This window comes from Indicator indicator, chromosome 14, assembly GCF_027791375.1.
Source record: "Indicator indicator isolate 239-I01 chromosome 14, UM_Iind_1.1, whole genome shotgun sequence".
Lineage (NCBI taxonomy): Eukaryota > Metazoa > Chordata > Aves > Piciformes > Indicatoridae > Indicator > Indicator indicator.
This window is the reverse complement of record NC_072023.1, coordinates 24,777,388-24,794,678: the sequence shown is the minus strand read 5'-3', so window position 1 is coordinate 24,794,678 and position 17,291 is coordinate 24,777,388. Positions and strand designations below refer to the sequence as shown.

The 17,291-nt window shown below is 41.0% G+C and overlaps 1 protein-coding gene across 1 annotated transcript in view; it reads right to left on the bottom strand.

Moving 5' to 3' along the window:
• The window catches only part of WNK1 (WNK lysine deficient protein kinase 1), a 108,885-nt gene that overhangs the window by 61,510 nt on the left and 30,084 nt on the right, over nt 1-17,291 (bottom strand). The window contains exons 2-4 of the mRNA XM_054387132.1: nt 10,769-10,941; nt 5,994-6,214; nt 3,873-4,030 (exon numbers count right to left, since the gene is read on the bottom strand). Coding sequence (XP_054243107.1) covers nt 3,873-4,030; nt 5,994-6,214; nt 10,769-10,941 — 552 coding nt within the window. The remainder of the gene's footprint in view (nt 1-3,872; nt 4,031-5,993; nt 6,215-10,768; nt 10,942-17,291) is intronic.

The following is a 17,291-nucleotide window of genomic DNA, read 5'->3' as shown; positions in this document are numbered from 1 at the left end:
GTGTCTGCACAAGAGAACATCACAGGAGCAGTCCAAACTATCTTAATAATGTGGCTTATTTTCAATTAATTACAGGCTTAGACGTTTGGTTTTTACTGAGGTCAGGTAGGCAGCAAGAAATACCCACTGGATGCACTCAGTCCCAGCTGAAGATACACACTGTTTAAACCTCAGAGGAGATTTTCCTCCAACCCATGGGTAAAATCCTAGGAGCTGCAATTTCTTCAAGTACTAATTTATTTGGATCAATTTCCAAAGAACAGCAAAAGACAGCTTCAATGAAAAAACATTGGGGGGTGAGAAGAAGGTTGAGAAAAAAAAAAATTGTTCTCATTACATCATGACATTGCAAAGAATGCCTAGGCTCCTGTAGTGCCTGAGTGACATGAGACAATGTAGACATTTTATTTTTCTAAAGAAATTCCTAATGAAAGGGTCTGGACTGGGCATGCTAGAGGATGCAAGTACAGAGGTCAATACTCTGTGTCAAACTTCTGCACTTCCTTACTAGAACTATAAAAGTATTCAGCATAACACCTTGAGTCCCACAGACTGCAGACAGACATTTAGCCAGACTCTTCCACTGAAAGAATTCTTCTTCTAGTTGAAGTGAGCCTGAAAAGCAGTTTAGTTGTACTTTGGTATCATGGGCCAGGAAAGTCAGGAACTTTACCTCAGCACTGCTTTAGGGAAAAAGAGGGACTTCCCAGTGAGACACTATAGGCAATGTAGACAAGCATCTTGCCAACAGCACTGATGCGGCAGTGCTACTAAGTAATACGTGAAGCAGTAACAACTCCCTGGGCCAAAAAATATCTGATCTCTAGGAGGAGCTTCAGCCTTTACATCTGATAGCTAAAACTTTGCTTAGCTAACTATTGAATTAAGAAACTGCTTCTAACCATGAGGGAAGACCCTGAGAAGAAGAGGTGTAACACAATGGAATACTCTGAGTGATGCTAGCTAACTCTCCAGTTCAACACTGCAGCACCTGGCCACCTGCTAGAGCAATCTTTATCACAAGGGGCAGATGGTCAGAACGCAGTGCAGCTGAAGGCCATCTTAAAAAACACCAACACACAACCAAAATGGAAGAAAAGAAATGTCAGCTTGTAGCAACAAGTCCAGTCCTGACAGGACCATCCTGGGCATTCAGAAACCTTTTACAGGTTTCCATCTTGAGCAACAGCAGGGACTGAAGCTAATGAAGCAACTCTGCTTTTTCACTAAGCCTAATAGCTACTGCAAAGAGGGTGGGGGAAATCAATTCATTTAAGTGTGTCTCACTTGCACATTCTCATCTTAGTACCTTTGGGGTTCTGGTAGTTTTTAAGCTCCCACACGGCATGATCTTTCATGGCTATCAATACCAGACCATTATTATTGTCCTTCCCTCTGGTCTCTGTGGATGCACCTAGATAAAATAATCCTTTCACTTAAGGTACAGCAGGATTACAGCTGCTACCTCAAAATATTCCTTTAACATGTCTAGGAAAGCAGCAAACTAAGAGGCTGATATAGATAGGGTAAGCATCTTCTACAAGCCACACTGACCTTCCAACATATGTTAGAAGGAAATGGGTTGGTAAGTACTATTAGAATCAGCTACACAGGAGGTTTTCTAACTCTACTCTGTCATTGATGGCTTGCACACTGTCCTTTTAAGTACTGAATTTCTCAACTGGTTCGTCGCTCATAACTGCAGACAACTTCTGAAGCCTCCTTTGAAATGAAAGAAAAAAAAATCTTGTTTTCTTTACTAGGGAGCAAAGGACAATGTCAGAAAATTACACGGTTCTTTTTCAGGTTGGTTCACAAAGCTTTCACAGAGCAATAAAAAATACAACTTAATATCTTAACTTTCACAATAAAGTTCTGCTTTCCACATTATAGACAACATTGAATTCTCCATTATCAGTTCAGACAGGTTGTATTTTATTTCCAGTTTTGTTTGTGGTCACTTCTGTTTGGGGTTTTCTAAAGCAAACTGCTTTATACTACAGTGAAACAGAACGACCCAAATATACCAAAACACATTAATTCCCTGCCTAAAGCAGAGAAATGTGCATTTCATTTACCTTTCTGTCCTTTGCTCCTTCTGAAAAGCAACAAGATTTCGTTTATTTCACATCAACATACGTTTTAGAGCTCTTAATCAGTAGATGAATCAGTAGGGGGGGGAAATTTTTACCAACTAAATTTAATATGTGAACCTGCAGTAGAGTAGAAGGTGATGTTGGACAAAAAACAATTACCAACGTTTCTCATCTACTGACAAGTTCAACAGTCAACCAAAAACAATGGGGAGAAAGAAGCATCAAGCATAAGAAAGTGGTACATGGAACCCTGGTAAGTTTCTAGATAAATTTGTCTGCTACAAGCCCTTACAAAGCTTTCCAATTGCCAAGTACATCACAGACCAGGAAGGAGACAGATGTTTAAGACCTAGGGACTTCCAAGCCTGTCTCAAAAGATGATTCTCACCACAGTCCAGTTCATAGCACATTTTAAGGAATGGGCAGGGCAGTTACATTTACATTAGTTATCAGTTCTGATAAAAGTGCCTATTCTAATTATGCTTCTTTGGCTCTGGCCAAAGAACATACATAAGCACAGGAAAAGGTATTATTAGACTGTTTTGGTAAGATATTAAGTTTTCTTTCACTGATCCACATAGCCTGCAATTAGATTAAGCTGTTAGCAAAGTAAAAGCTAGACTTTATCCTTGTTTTTTCTATTTAGAAAATTATAGGTAAGTCCAACATGAAAACAAGTGTGTAAACCTATGCAATATTTAACATCTTAAACAAAAAAGAAAACTGCTATTCATCTCTTCTTTCTTCCTCCTTCTGTGCCTCTCCAATATTCCCCTTCAAATAAGGGTTACTCTCTTATTTCACCAAACCTTCCTTCAGAACACATCTGCTATGAAGACTTCTCCTTCCATACCTCTAAATCAGTAGTTCTACCTGCCTCTTATAGTATAAGGCATCATGAAGAAGACAGCAATTTTCCTAAAGCAAAGCAAGTAGTTTAATAAAGCCTCAACTTCTCCATAATACACACAAAAAGATGACACTGTTCTAGAGATCACAAAGTAAGTATTACCACAACCATTCTGAAAATGTCTAACACTACACTTCTGCTTCCTACATTTAAAGTCTGTAAGTCTAGGCAGATAACAAGCAAGAGATCTGATACTGTCTCTCTCTCAGCCTTACTTGGATTCACTCACAATGTTTCTGCCATCACTACACTTCCCAGCACCTCTCAGAGTAGAATACCTGCCTGCTATTTATCAAGTATTGCCACTACATATTTAGAACTGCACCTGACACACACTAGCTAAGGGCCATTTGATTTTCAGCAAACTATTAACTTAAAATCACTTCAGGTAACAATTTATGATTCACCTTGCCAGCCAACTAAGCCAAAGGAGTCTGAATTTGTGACCCAGCTTCATTTCAGAAAACTGTTACCAGCTAATCTCCAAGACTGAAATACTTCCCTGCCAGTGGATTAGAAAATACTCCATTGTTATTCTCATGTGGTTTGGGCTCTTCCTCCTCCCTCCCCCCCCCCCCCCACATATTATACAGCTTTCTGACTGTTTGGTAAACTGGGTTTCCACCCATCCACCAAAAATCTTGCCAGTGCCTTTCTCCATACACACCTGCACAGTGCTCGGGTATTAAGTATTATACAGGCTCCTGACTGTTTGGTAAATGAAAACACATGGTTTCCACCCATCCAGCAAAAGCCTCTTGTCAGTGTCTCTTTTTTCCCCCCCATACACACCTGCACAGTACCACACTGCACTCCTTTGCTGCTAGCAGAAATAGCTTTAGAATCGATAGTGGGGAGAGACTTACACTGGTCACTCGGCGGTAGATCTGCGCAGCATTTTGGCACTCGGAATAAGGATACTCAGACGTGGCCATCTCTAGCATACACATCCCAAAAGCATATACATCAACGGATTCATCATATTTCTCCTCATACATCTCGGGGGCCATGAACTCTGGGGTACCTTAAATTAAAAGAACGATTCAGACTCTAAATGTCTCAAAGCGAGCAGAGGCTGCTGGCGTTACTCACCGCAGGAGGAAGCGGATGGGCAGACCTGTGAGACAAGAGAAAGTGGAGGCAAAAAGAAGAGGGAGGAAATCCTTAGTCACTCTGTTGTACCAACATACTTTGAGAGTCTTCCGTTGCAAGGCCTTTATGGAATAAGAATGGCATGAAACGACTGATGCAACAGAGCTCTCAAAACAGACTGAAGTCAAATGGAGGGGAAATCAGAAGAGGGGAAAACTGCAGACTAGCGGTAGGCTCCACACCGAATACTAAGGAAAGTTAAGAGACTTACCTTTTCTCCCTGCAAGAAAGGAGGTACATTAAACCTTGTTGCAAAATTTACCCGACTACCCTCTGCTGCAAAAGAAGTAGTATTGGTAAAGAGCCCACAGCTAGTCTCTGACCTGCTGCTCTCCATCTATTTTTTGAAGTAGAATAGTTCAGGAAAGGCCTTGCAATGAAAAACTCTTGTTGCAAATACAAGCCTTCATGAAAAAAAGGACAGAAAGTAATTTTCTGAAAAGGCCACTCACCAGAGCCCTTTTCTTCATATACTTACCTTCCCACCTGCAGTATATTTATAGGCCTACTGCAGATACAGGCATTAGTGAGGGACATCCTACAGTCAAAAATACTCAGAAATACAGAGAGATTGAGTTACAGGCATAGAGCGTGAGATTCAACAAGTCCCATTTCAAAAGTGTGCAGAGAATTATTGCCCAGTGAAGCATCACAGTAGCCCACCTGTAAGCACTGTATGATCAGGTTTCATTTAAGCCAGAGATGCAAGTTTGCTTTTTGTAAATTTAAGCAAAGAATTATTTCCTGCAGACACCAGATTCGATCCAGTTTATAGATCATTCCAGAGCCATGCTGCTTTTCACCATACTCAACTAAGAGAACACAAATGCAGGCATTTATCCAAAGGCTAATCATTAACAGATAGCTAAATAGGAAGTGGTAATTTCCCAATGGTAAATTTGAATAAGATGAGGATACTTCAGAAAATTACTTTTTTTTTTTGACCCTGTATGCTTTTTTTGGCCTATTAATACTTTGATCTGGTTAAGAAGCAGGAAATATTTCAGTGATAGCTTGCAAGACAATTTACAGGTATACATCTTTGATCCCATCTAAGAATCTAGTATAGGACTGTTGAGTAATACTGCATTTTAGCAAGCTCTAAATACTGAGAGTGAAAGCAACTTCATTCCCAACTATAAAAACAGAGCTGATAAAACCAATTTTTTCAAGAATTTCCAGGACAGACTACACCAAGTTCCATCCAACCAATTTCTGAAAAATATTTTTAGTGTATGCACAAAAGCAGAGCCAATATAAGGCAATACTTCCCCAATACATCCTCCTAGCTCACAGAAATTCACATTCTATGGACTCCTGAAGCAAGCCATTATACCACAGACTGGCTGTGATATAACAGAGATTGACTTTCTTTGATATACCTACAGTTCTGCTTACTTTACAGGTGTAAGATTTAATATTAACCCTGGTGACAACACAAAAAAATGGCTGTATAAATTAGTGCTATACTAAAATATCAAAACGTTTGGTCAAAATGCATTTGCACACTTCTTGAAGCAGCATCATATTAAAGCTGAGATTTATTTGTACTCAAGAGTGGTTTTATCAACAATGTTGCACTGAACTGTTGGGCAGGGCAATGAATCTCTATTCCAAAATACTTGATGTTAATATATGAAAGTATAACCAATATTCAACATGTGATCTTCTCAAGAATACAGAATAACCTCAACAGCCAAGAAACAAGGCCTGTGTGTTTTCAGGCTTTGACCATGTAACTTTGAAACCATATTTTTTTTAAAGGAAAGCTCTTAGAAGTCTCAAGTTTCCAAACAGGAAAAGGCTCATCAGCCTCCAAAACAGCAGAGGCTTACCTATCACACTTTTGGCAAAAGAAGCTCGTTTCAGGGTTGCCAGACCAAGGTCTCCAATCTTGACAGATCCAGTGGGGCCAGTAATGAAGATGTTGTCACATTTTAAGTCTCTGTGAATGATGGGAGGAGTGCGGGTGTGTAGAAACTGCAAGCCTTTCAGGATCTGCCGGCACCAGCTCCGGAGCACTTTAATCTTCATCACTTTAAATCTTTTCAGGTAGCTAATGAGAAAGTAACAGTAGGTTAAACAGGTTCTGCTAACAGGGAGTAGATGATGCCGTAACATTGATCTATAGCTAATCATTTATTTGCAGACAAAATCACCCTATGGTAAACTGGCAGTTGACCTGCCAAGTTTCCCTGACAAAAAGCAAAAGCCTCATGCGTAATTACCGCAACTCTTTATCTAGTCAGTTAAAGGGGAGGGTGTTGCCATTTTATCCTGAAACAGCTTAAATAATTACAAACTTTTCCTTGATTCAATATAGCTGTGTAAGAAGGTGGGGCACCAGAGGCAACATGCTAGTAACAGCCAAGTAAGCATAGGAGTATTGCAAACAGAGAACTCTGCATTGCTTATAGTATTAGTCTAAGCACTCTGGTCAAGGTTTCCAGGTTACACTTTAAATCTGCTAAAAATTTGTTTGTCCAGTAGTCAAGCAAAGTACAAATTCTTAGAGATCATTTCCCTGGTGCAGGACAGGGTTTGATCATCTTAATCCGACTGGCACTACTCAGTCCTTCAAACTACGAACAGATATGGATGGGGCAGGAAATCTTTAAAAATAAAATTCTGTCAAATAATTGATGTGAAAGTTCATATGTAAAGTCAGTATCCCCCTTACAGATAGAATATGAACCAACTTCAATTGCTGCTTTTTAAATCCCACATCAGTATTCATACCAAAAGTATTTTCCAATGCTTGTGACCTCAGACCTTATTCGACACCTTAAACTTGTACAGACTGGAGATGTCACAAGGTGAATAACCTGTGACAGTGTAAGGTGTTTTCCAGCAGCATGTTCTCACAATCTTTCTTTGGGTAAAACAATCTGAAGAGAAGAAGAGTTGTTTTGTTCCTTCTGAAAAAAATCTGGGCTGAAATACAGTTAGAGAAATGTAGCCTGCTGCATAGAACAAGGAGTTTATTCTTACTCAGCCAATGTTATTCAGGCAGAATATCACATAAATATCAGTTTCACACTTTTGCAAGACTGGTAATAAATTCTGGGACCAGCCGGGAGTCACAACTACAGTCTTCAAATAAAACCAAGAGATGTTGAATTATTCTGTAGTAGTCCTAAATCTCTTCTGCATATCCACTTAACCAGGAGAAAAAGTCATTGTGAAATCTCTTGAATCAACACCAAGATAAAAAAGCAGGATATTAAACCTTTTTACTTTAACTTCCCCAGTTGAAAAGAAGATCTCAAAATTCAATTTGCTAGCAGTGATTCTGCTGTGAAAACAGAGCAGTAAAAGCAATCTGGACCCAGATCCAGAAGATAATTAAGTAACAACAGGCAGGGAAAAGGGAAAGCCAAGGAAGGAGATGAACTGAAGGAGGTTCTGAATCATATCAGCTACCACTTGAATTCTTGCTATTGACGCAACCCTCATTCATCTCTCTTGAGCCTGTTCCAAAGATCACATGGTAGTGGCACTTCAGTGCAGCACCTGGTATCCCTAATTACATTCTTCATTTCAAATATGCTAGTCCACTGCCAGCATCTCTCTAAGGATCTTGGTCCAGCCATCACCCAAGCATCCTGCAGTCTTGCCATCATTTTTCCATACCATCGCCACGAGCTAAGCCACATGTCACTTAAGACAGCAACCATTTTAAAATAGAAGTACATAAAAACACAGTCTCAAAAAATACAAAGATAACCCTGCTAGCCAGTATGGTTTCTTGGGTTTGCTGTTTTTCTGTTGCTGTTGGGTTTTTTTGTTTGTTTGTTTATTTTTCTAGTATCATAGGATAATTCAGGCTTGAAGTACCATCAGAAGGTTCCTACTTTAAATTTCTGTCATTAAATCAGACCTGGTTACTCTGTGTTGTATCCAGACAATTTCTAGTATCTCCAAGGAGAGAGCCTGCACAGTATCTTGGGACAGCCTGATCTACTCCCTGTCACCATTGATACAATTTCTTCTTACCCCAGTCTGATTCTCTTGTGTTTCAATGTATACCTGTTGTCTCAATTTCTCCTATTAGCCACCACCATGAAGAGCCTGACTCCCTCCTTCTTCAGGATCACCAAGCCCCCTTCCCTCAGCCCATCCTCACAGAGCAGATGCTTACCATCTTGCTGGCCCTCCACTGCATTTGTTCCTGCTTAATTTACATTTTCTTCTCTATTTTACAGGGTAGCACTGAATTTTTAAAAAGAGACATTTGATCTCTGCACAGAATGCAAGCAGAGATGAGATTAAGACTTTCTTACAAGTCAGTTTCAAGGAATAGAGAGAAACAGCAAGAGTTTGGCTTTCTGGCTCAAAGTTGGCTGTTTTCCTGTTTTTGGGTGGGTTTGTTTTTTTTTGTTTTGTTTTGTTTTGTTTGTTTTTTTAAGCAGGAAGGCTGCTGACCTACAGCATCACAGTAGGGTTTCCAATAGTTCTGTGAGCTAAGTTAGCAAAAGTAGTTACGAAGGCAAATCCTATCAGATAACATTCACCTAAAGTGGAGCAATAACAGACTACAATGGCCTCAGACAGAATTAGTGGCTGAGACCTAGGCCAGATGAAGAATTGCTGTCTTCATTAATAGTATAATTAAGACTCATATAACTCAGTTTTCCGATATTTTAATTTCATCACAGCATAAAATGCCAGAAAACAATTTAATTCTTTACAAGAATTGAGTGGTAAAAGTTTTCCACTCGGATGCAGAGCTTCAGGGACTTTTCATGCAAAAACCTGCCTAGACAGTACTTGAAAAGAATGAGTCTTTCCTTGGGTTCACTTTTTTCACATCAAGTGACAACAATGTCTATGTTCTAAGTCTCAAAACAAGGAATACACTTGTATCAAATACAGCCAATAAAAAAAGTATGGAAGTAATCCTCAGTCAGCCAAATATCATAAGCAAGCATGCAGCATAAACCTAGGAATACAGCAGAGGTACATGAAATACTTGCCATTAACTTTGGTACATCAGACATTTTTCCACATAGTTTACCTGTCAAGTCTGAAGTACAAACTAAATCACAATTGTAACAGGGCAAAAATACCTCATCCAGAAAAAAAAAGTCATCCAGAAGTCCACACTTGAAAATATGTTCAATTAAAGAGCTTATTAGGTTTTTTTTTTTCATAAAATAAAGGCCTTTTGTAGCTTAGAGTACAAAATAATCCTATAGCCAGCAAATCTGAGGTATTTCTTCCTACCAACACCCTACTTCATAACTGTCTATTATTACCTTATCATCCAGATTATGCAACCAAATAACAAGTCTATCCAAATATTAAAATGTGAGAAGAGGAGAAAGGAATGAAAGGGAGAAGAAGTTACACCCAATACTTCATATTCTAACAAAGTTAAATAAATTTCAAAGGGCATCTGTACAGGATTGTAAAACTTATTTTATTCCTGCTCTGAAAACAGCACAGGAAGCAATAGATCTATTATTCTAGATGAAATACCTTAACCTCAGGAAAGTCTCCCCTGAACAGACAGCCAAACAGAAAGCTGCAATATCTTTAGCCCTCCAGTACTATTTCAAGAGAAACACTTCCCTGTAACTGCAGGCTCCCCAAGAGCCATTTTTATCTTTAAGTATGTCCATCTGTGGCTTTCAATACACATCATAAAACACACAAGACATTCACCAGCTATTTTAACCAAATAGATTGCAAATTGGTTCCAGTTCCTACAGCTTGCTTTCACATTTCTGACTTGACCGCCTCTCTCCAACAGGCACTGAATTAAGACATCGACCCACACTCCTTGAATTTCAAGTGCTGGCAATTTTCTTTTCATGTTGACTGGATGCCCCTGAACCACCTCACCACTCTGCAAGTTTCTGCAGCGTAAGACAAAAGTGAGATTTCAGCGCAGCTCCCCACAGGCTCCGCACACCACTAGAGGGCCCTCGCAGCAGCTTGATTTGCTGGCATCGACTTGTAACTTGGGATTCGAGATAGACCTAGCTTCAACTCCACTACTCCCCAGGCTGCAACTGCACGCATCTGCAGACTGACATTTCTGTTAGCTGCTACTTCATGGAGTTTCAGCTAAACAAATAGGTAGTCAGGGTTTTGGTGGGTTTTGTGTAGCTTTTGTGGGTGGTTTGGGGGTTTTTGTTTGTTTGTTCTTGGTGGGGGTTTTTCTGTGTTTTGTTTTGGGATGCTTTGTGTTAATTTTACATATTATTTTCTGTGTAGCAACACTCAAAACCTCCCAAAGGAGGTGAATTAATTCATGTTTCTAACTTTACAAATCAGATCATGCTAAATAGAAAGCAGCTGGAGAGGAAAAAAATTCTGACAAATTAAAATAGAGCATTGTCTTCCTGAGCTCTCAAAACCTGAAAGTTTTCTGCATGTACTTAATTAGGCCATCAAAAGGGAAAATCTGATGAGCTTGCTAACTTGCAGGATGTTCTGCCATACCCTGCACTGCTAGTAAGACTCCTTTTAAAGAAGAATTTCCCTACAGAAGCTTAGCCCTCAGCAAAAGGGCTCTGTCTTTACCCATTCTGAAATGTATTTCTAGTGCTCTGATTTTGTGTCAGGGGTTCTTACATGCTTTGATGTGCCTTAATTTACTTACGTTTTCAATGTTCCAGATGTCATGAGTTCTGTCACAAGAACAATACACTTTTTTCCTTTGACTGTGGACTCCCAGGAATCATAGAACCTGACAATATTGGGATGTTGAAGCCCTTTCAGCATCCCAGCTTCTTCTTTAAATCTTTGTCGCTCTGACTTGGACAACTTCCGATCCTAAGGAAAAAGAAAAGGTAGAACTGAAAGCTTTGCTTTAGCTTTTACCCAGAGAAACAGCAACTTGGAAAGCAGTTGGGTACAGTGCATGAACAAGTAAGAATCAGTAGTCTCAAATGCCATAGGATAAATACTCTATTTAGAAAACATTTTACTACAGGGTTTTTTATCATATATAGTGTTTACTGACAAACTGATTGTTCTCAGAGGTATGAACTGTGAGCCTGTAGATCACAGAATCACAGAACTGTCAGAGTTCAAAGGGACCCCAAGGATCATCCAGTTCTGAACTCCCTGCCATGGGCAGGGACACCTCACACTAGATCAGGTTGCCCAGAGCCACATCACTTCCAGGGATGGAGCTTGTACCACCTCCCTGGGCAACCTGTTCCCATGTCTCACCACCCACATGGTAAAGAACTTCTTCCTAACATCCAATCTGAATGATCGAATGGTCTGGGTTAGAAGGGATTTCCAACCCCCTCTGCAGTCAGCAGGGACATCCCAAACTAGATCAGGTTGCCCATAGCCCTGTGGAGCCTCACCTTGAATATCTCCAGGAAAAGGGCCTCACCCACCTCCCTAAGCAAGCTGTTCCAGTGTTCCACCACCCTCACAGGAAAGAACTTGTTCCTAACATCCAATCTAAATCTGCTCTTCTCCAGCTTAAAGCCATTGTCCATCATCCTGTCCCTGCAGGCCTTTGCAAACAATCTCTCTTCATCCTTCTTGTAGTCCCCTTCAGTTACTGGAAAGTTGCTATTAGGTCTCCCTGGAGCCTTCTTATCTCCAGGCTGAACACCCCCAGCTCCCTCAGCCTGTCCTGTAGCAGAGCTGCTCCAACCCCCTTGATCATTCTCATGGCCCTCCTCTGAAACTTCTCCATGTCCTTCCTATATTGAGGGCTCCAGACCTGGACACAGTACTGCCACTAAGGCCTGTCTAGAGCAAACTGGTAGAATGACCTCTCTGGATCTGCTGGCAACGCTGCTTTGGATGCAGCCCAGGCTGTCATTGGCCTTCTGTGCTGTAAGCTCACGTTGCCTGCTCATCCATCAGCACCCCCAAGTCCTTTTCCTCAGGGCTGCTTTCTATCACCTCCTCCCCCAGTCTGTATTGATAGTGAGGATTGTTCCAGCCCAGATGCAGAACCCTGCACTTGCTCTTATTGAACCTCATGAAGTTCACCTGGGCCACCTCTCCAGCTTGTCCAGGTCCTTCTGGATGTCCTCCCGTCCCTCCAAATGCCATCCTGTCCCTCTAGTGCATCAATAATACCACATAGCTTGGTGTATTCTGTAAACTTGCTGATGGTGCATTTGATCCCACTACGTCATTGATAAAAATATTAAACAGCACAGGTCCCACTATGGGCCCCTGATGTCCCTACTTCCAGTTCTGTCCCATTCACCCTAGTCCTATCATTACCTTACACCGTAAAAAGTCCCTCTCCCCAGCTTTCCTGTATGACCTCTTCAGATACTGGAAGGCCACACGAAGGTCTCCTCAGAGCCTTCTCTTCTCCAGACCGCATAACCTTAACTCTCTCAGTCTGTCTCCATAGGAGAGGAGCTCCAGCCTCATGGCTGGATCATTCTCATGGCCCTTCTCCGGACACATTCCAGCACATCCATATCCTTCCTGTAACAGATCATCTCCTCTTCCTGTTTCCCCCTCCTCTACTTTAAGAGATTTGCCTGCCTTGAGGTGGAAGGGGGGACACAACATCCTCAAATATTCAAGTGTTAACGAGTAGGCAAAATAGGATCAAAGTATCTTTCGTGTTGTATATAATATTTAGTTATTCCTCTGTTTATAATATCCAGACCACTGGTAACTGATGGGATTAACCCTCCATAAAGGGAGCAGAGCATCAAAGCTCTCTGACATACAGTCTGTACTTATAACTGTAGAAGAATGAGTGGATCACAGTTGGATTTTCATTAAGAGCACTGACCTCCTGATAAGCTGCATCTCTCAAGAGAAAAGTCTCCTCACACCATCCAGCATTCTGAGCTTATCAATACACTGCTCACAGCAGTCAGATTGATTGACTGACATAAACTGGATCCATATGCAGTTTGTATTAAAATACATAAATCAGAATATACTCAAAGCCCAGAATTTTAGCATCGTTTCTAGCAGTTATTTAGGACAGTGACTGCTCTGTCTAATCTGAGTAATAATTTTAAGTCATTTCATGTTTCTTTTTCAGTTAGGACAAAGTGAAAACAGGCATGGTTTACTTGCACGGCTCACAATCTCTACTGTCCCTCCAGGCAGCAATTCCTCTTTTGTTTACAGGTAATGTGTTTTCTTACTATCATTCAGCCACGCTAATATCTACCCACTCCTATATTCACTTCAATTGCGAGCTTTTCAGAGGTTCACAGAGTACCTCTGTGCATGAACAAACTTCATTTCTAGATGATGCTTCCATTTTCAGAAGTGTAGGAGTGATAGAAGTAAAAACTTGAAAACAGCTTTGAAATCACCTCAGGGATCAGCATCTTAGCAGTGCTTATGAAGGCAAATCACATACATCCTGTTACAGTTCTTAGTAAAATGCAAAGTTGGAGCCTGGCACGTTTCGTCAACAAACATCAAAAGCATTCAACCCTGAAACTTTCCGTCTGCAGAGATTAGCACTAACTGTCCATTCTTACTCTTTCCTAAGCACACCTGCACAGATTTTTCTGTGACGTGTTTGCAGGAACACTCCACAAGCACTTAAGTATTCCTGTGTAAGTGTTCCATTTGAGCCGTCTTAACCATCTACCAGCTTTCCCTTCATTATAACAAACAAGGCAGCGTAAGTTCTGTTCAAAACCAGTAAATGCTGACTGCTACAAATAGTTGTGATACAGAAAAGCAGTGAGCTGCACTATGTGTTAAGCAATACCAAGTGCCAGCAACAATCATTCTTACAATAAAATTAAGTAGTCTTCTCAGCCTCTGCACTTCATCCATATAATCAGTATTTTCCAACTAGTGTATAGCTATAAATCAAATCATTACATACTTGTAGTTATAAAGATAACTGTTGCAGACTTGCTTTTGTATCATCTTCCTATTTACATCTGTACTATTAACAACTACACTCATTTTTGTCAAACCCTAGATTTTAGATATCTATTTGAAGTTAATTGCCTTTATTTTGTGCGTTCTAAGAAGACATCGACCACAAACACTACTAACCAGTTTTAGACTGCACTTGGCATTAAATTCTCATCTTAATCTGTGTAAATCTAATCTCCTTTAAGGGCCTTATTGAGTTTTCCCTACCACTGTACTCCTAGCCCCAAATAGAAACTAACAACTGCTAATTAATCACTCTTATCAATGAACAGACTCTTAACAGGCATGCAGATTTTGACTTATTTCTCTTTCAGGTCACAAATAGTGGTGTCATGAGCCTGTAAATGTATGTGATGTTTAAAACAAACACTCAGTGCTGGCACTACAAACAAAACAAACAACCAACACACAAAAAACAACATACACCATAAAAACACCAGTGGAGAAGGACCTGGGAGTGCTGGTGGACAAGTTCTGCATGGGACAGCAATGTGCCCTGGTGGCCAAGGCCAATGGGATCCTGGGGTGTATTAAGAGTGTCCAGCATATCCAGGAAGGGTCTCCTCTCCTTTTACTCTGCCCTAGTGAGACCTCATTTGGAATACTGCATCCAGTTCTGGGTTCCCCAGCTCCAGAGGGACAGGGATCTGCTGGAGAGAGTCCAAGGGAGGGCTACAAGGATGATGAAGGGACTGGAGCACTGCCTGGTAAGGAGAGGCTGAACACCCTGGGACTGTTTGGTCTGGAGAGGAAAAGACTGCAAAGGGATTTGATAAATGTTTATAAATACCTGAGGGCTGGGGGTCAGGAAGGAGGGTACAGGTTCTTGTCAGTTGCACCCTGTGATAGGACATGGGGCAATGGATATAAACTACAGCACAGGAGGTTCCCACCTCAACATGAGGAACTTCCTCACTGGAAGGATCACAGAGCACTGGAGCAGGCTGCCCAGAGAGGTTGTGGAGTCTCCTTCTCTGGAGACTTTCAAGAGCCATCTGGATGTTTCCTGTGTGACCTGCACTGGATTATGTGATCATGTGGTCCTGCTCTGGCAGGGTGGTTGGACTCCATCTCCAGAGGTCACCTTCCAACCCCTAACATTCTGTGAGTCTGTGAACCCAAACCAACACCACGAAACACCCCCCCGCCCCCTCCCCCAGACAAAAACTACAAAAACCCAGCAGGACAGTGACAATATACTAAGTAATTCAATACTTCTTTGCAAATCATAGCACCCTAATGATCTGGAACAACTTTGGATAGAAACACAGCCAACAGATTTCACCCAGGGAAGACAGCTATGTTTTTGCAACCAAGGAAACATCACACCCATCAGCAGCACACTGCAGCAACAAAAGTGAACATTAAACAGAGCTCTAAGAAAAAGAGAGAGAGGCTGCTTGGTTTCATAAGGCTAGCAATGCATACTGCCCTCATTTCCTTGGATACACAGCCCATGCGCTCAGCCATAAGAGCTTTTTGTATCTTTCCCTAAGGAAACACAAAATGGTGAATATACTTTAAAAGAAATGCCACCACCTACCATTCAGGAAAATATGAGATCTCATGTACAATTATACCAACAAAACTAATCTGTATACACAGAACCTTAAAACATATTAGACAGCAACATCTCCCAAGCACACAGAGATGGACTAGAACAAAGCTCATGCTAAACATTGCATTTTGGCATCTTTTGAAGCTGTTGGTATGGGCAAATGTGGCAATTTTATGCTTTCTGGTACAAAGGAGCAATTCAGGCAACTACAGCTACTGAAATATTGAGATACACAAGAAAAAAAAATGAGAGCACCAAATGTATTTTGGGAGACTGAGAAGTGGTGCTACCTGCCATGTTAGGTATGAATACCTGTGGAAAGGCTGCAGAATAAAAACATCTTATGATATCCAAAGGTCCCCTCCAACCCGTAGCATTCTGCAATTCTGCACCACATGAAATCCACACACAAAGCCTGCTGTACAGCACAGCTGCAGCAGGGAGAAAAGCCATCATCACTTGATGAGAATTTAAAAGAGCATTTCTCAAGAATTTGGGAATGGGACATCTTTCCCAATCCCCAGCTGTAAGTATATACTCCAAGAGACTCAAAGGCCCAGATGTCTTTCCAATAAGGCCTTTGAGCAGGAGTCTGCACGAAGGCAAGACCCTCGGTTCTATCTCAACAAAGCAGCCAAAAGTTTGTGGTATATCATTCAAAATAAGCACATCATTTGACTACACTACCTCGAGGCTGAATCAAATAAGCAGATCTATCCCCTGCAGCCTTTCTCCTGTAACTCATGGTCTAAATGGGGACATAGAAGGATCATTTCAGTATGTATTTGCTGGTTTCATCTGGAAGCAAAACCAGAAGTTTTACAACTTTACATTCCAGTATCATAAAGTGTAAGATTTAAGAGTAAGAGTTAAACACATTTAATGATTGCTTTGATATTTTTGTTTTGTGTTTAAATCAGACAGACAGTAACTAAACCAAATGGAAAGGCATAGGAAACACTTTTCCATTAGCCTGGGAAACTTGGAAGAAATCTTACAAAGAAACCACCACTCTAAGAATAGTTAATTACCTATGGCTTGATTTCCTATCTTTCTAAGACCCATTTGTTTCAGAGTTCCTACTAATCGAATTAAGAAATGGACATCCTTTCTCTTTCCTCAGCCTTTTACCATAACGAAGGAAGCACAGGCAGACAAAGTTCTAAGTCCGAAGTCAGCCTTCTTGTACATTGGTCGGCACAGGGCAAGCAGACACAGCCCACAGATTTCAAAATACAGCAAGCTGTCAAATTGCAGGAGGGCTTGCTCCTTCAAATGGATTTAGCTTTCCTACAGAATGGCCAGCACTGTTCTTCCCAACCTGACAGCTTCCCCAAAAGACTTAAGTGTCACAACCCAATCACTGGGCTGCCCCTCGAACAAACTGAAACAGATGCATCAAGCCCACTCCATTCATTTCATTCATTCCTTTCCACCTACATTAAATTGTTTTGACAAGCCAGGACAAACAGCAAGGCTTGCCAGCATGTGATCCATGGTTCTGCAGTGCCAGGAGCCTGAACGGAGACAAGCAGCAAGTGAAACAATGGTTCAGCTCAGAACAATTCAATAAGCTTTTCTTGGCTGTTCCCATTTATCCATGTACTTCCTCTCAGATTGCTTTTGGTCAGGAAAAATCTACCAGAGGTGTTTACATTATTCCATGTAAACCAGATCTTGGTCATTCATGGTAAGCCTGATACAGGCTTAGTCT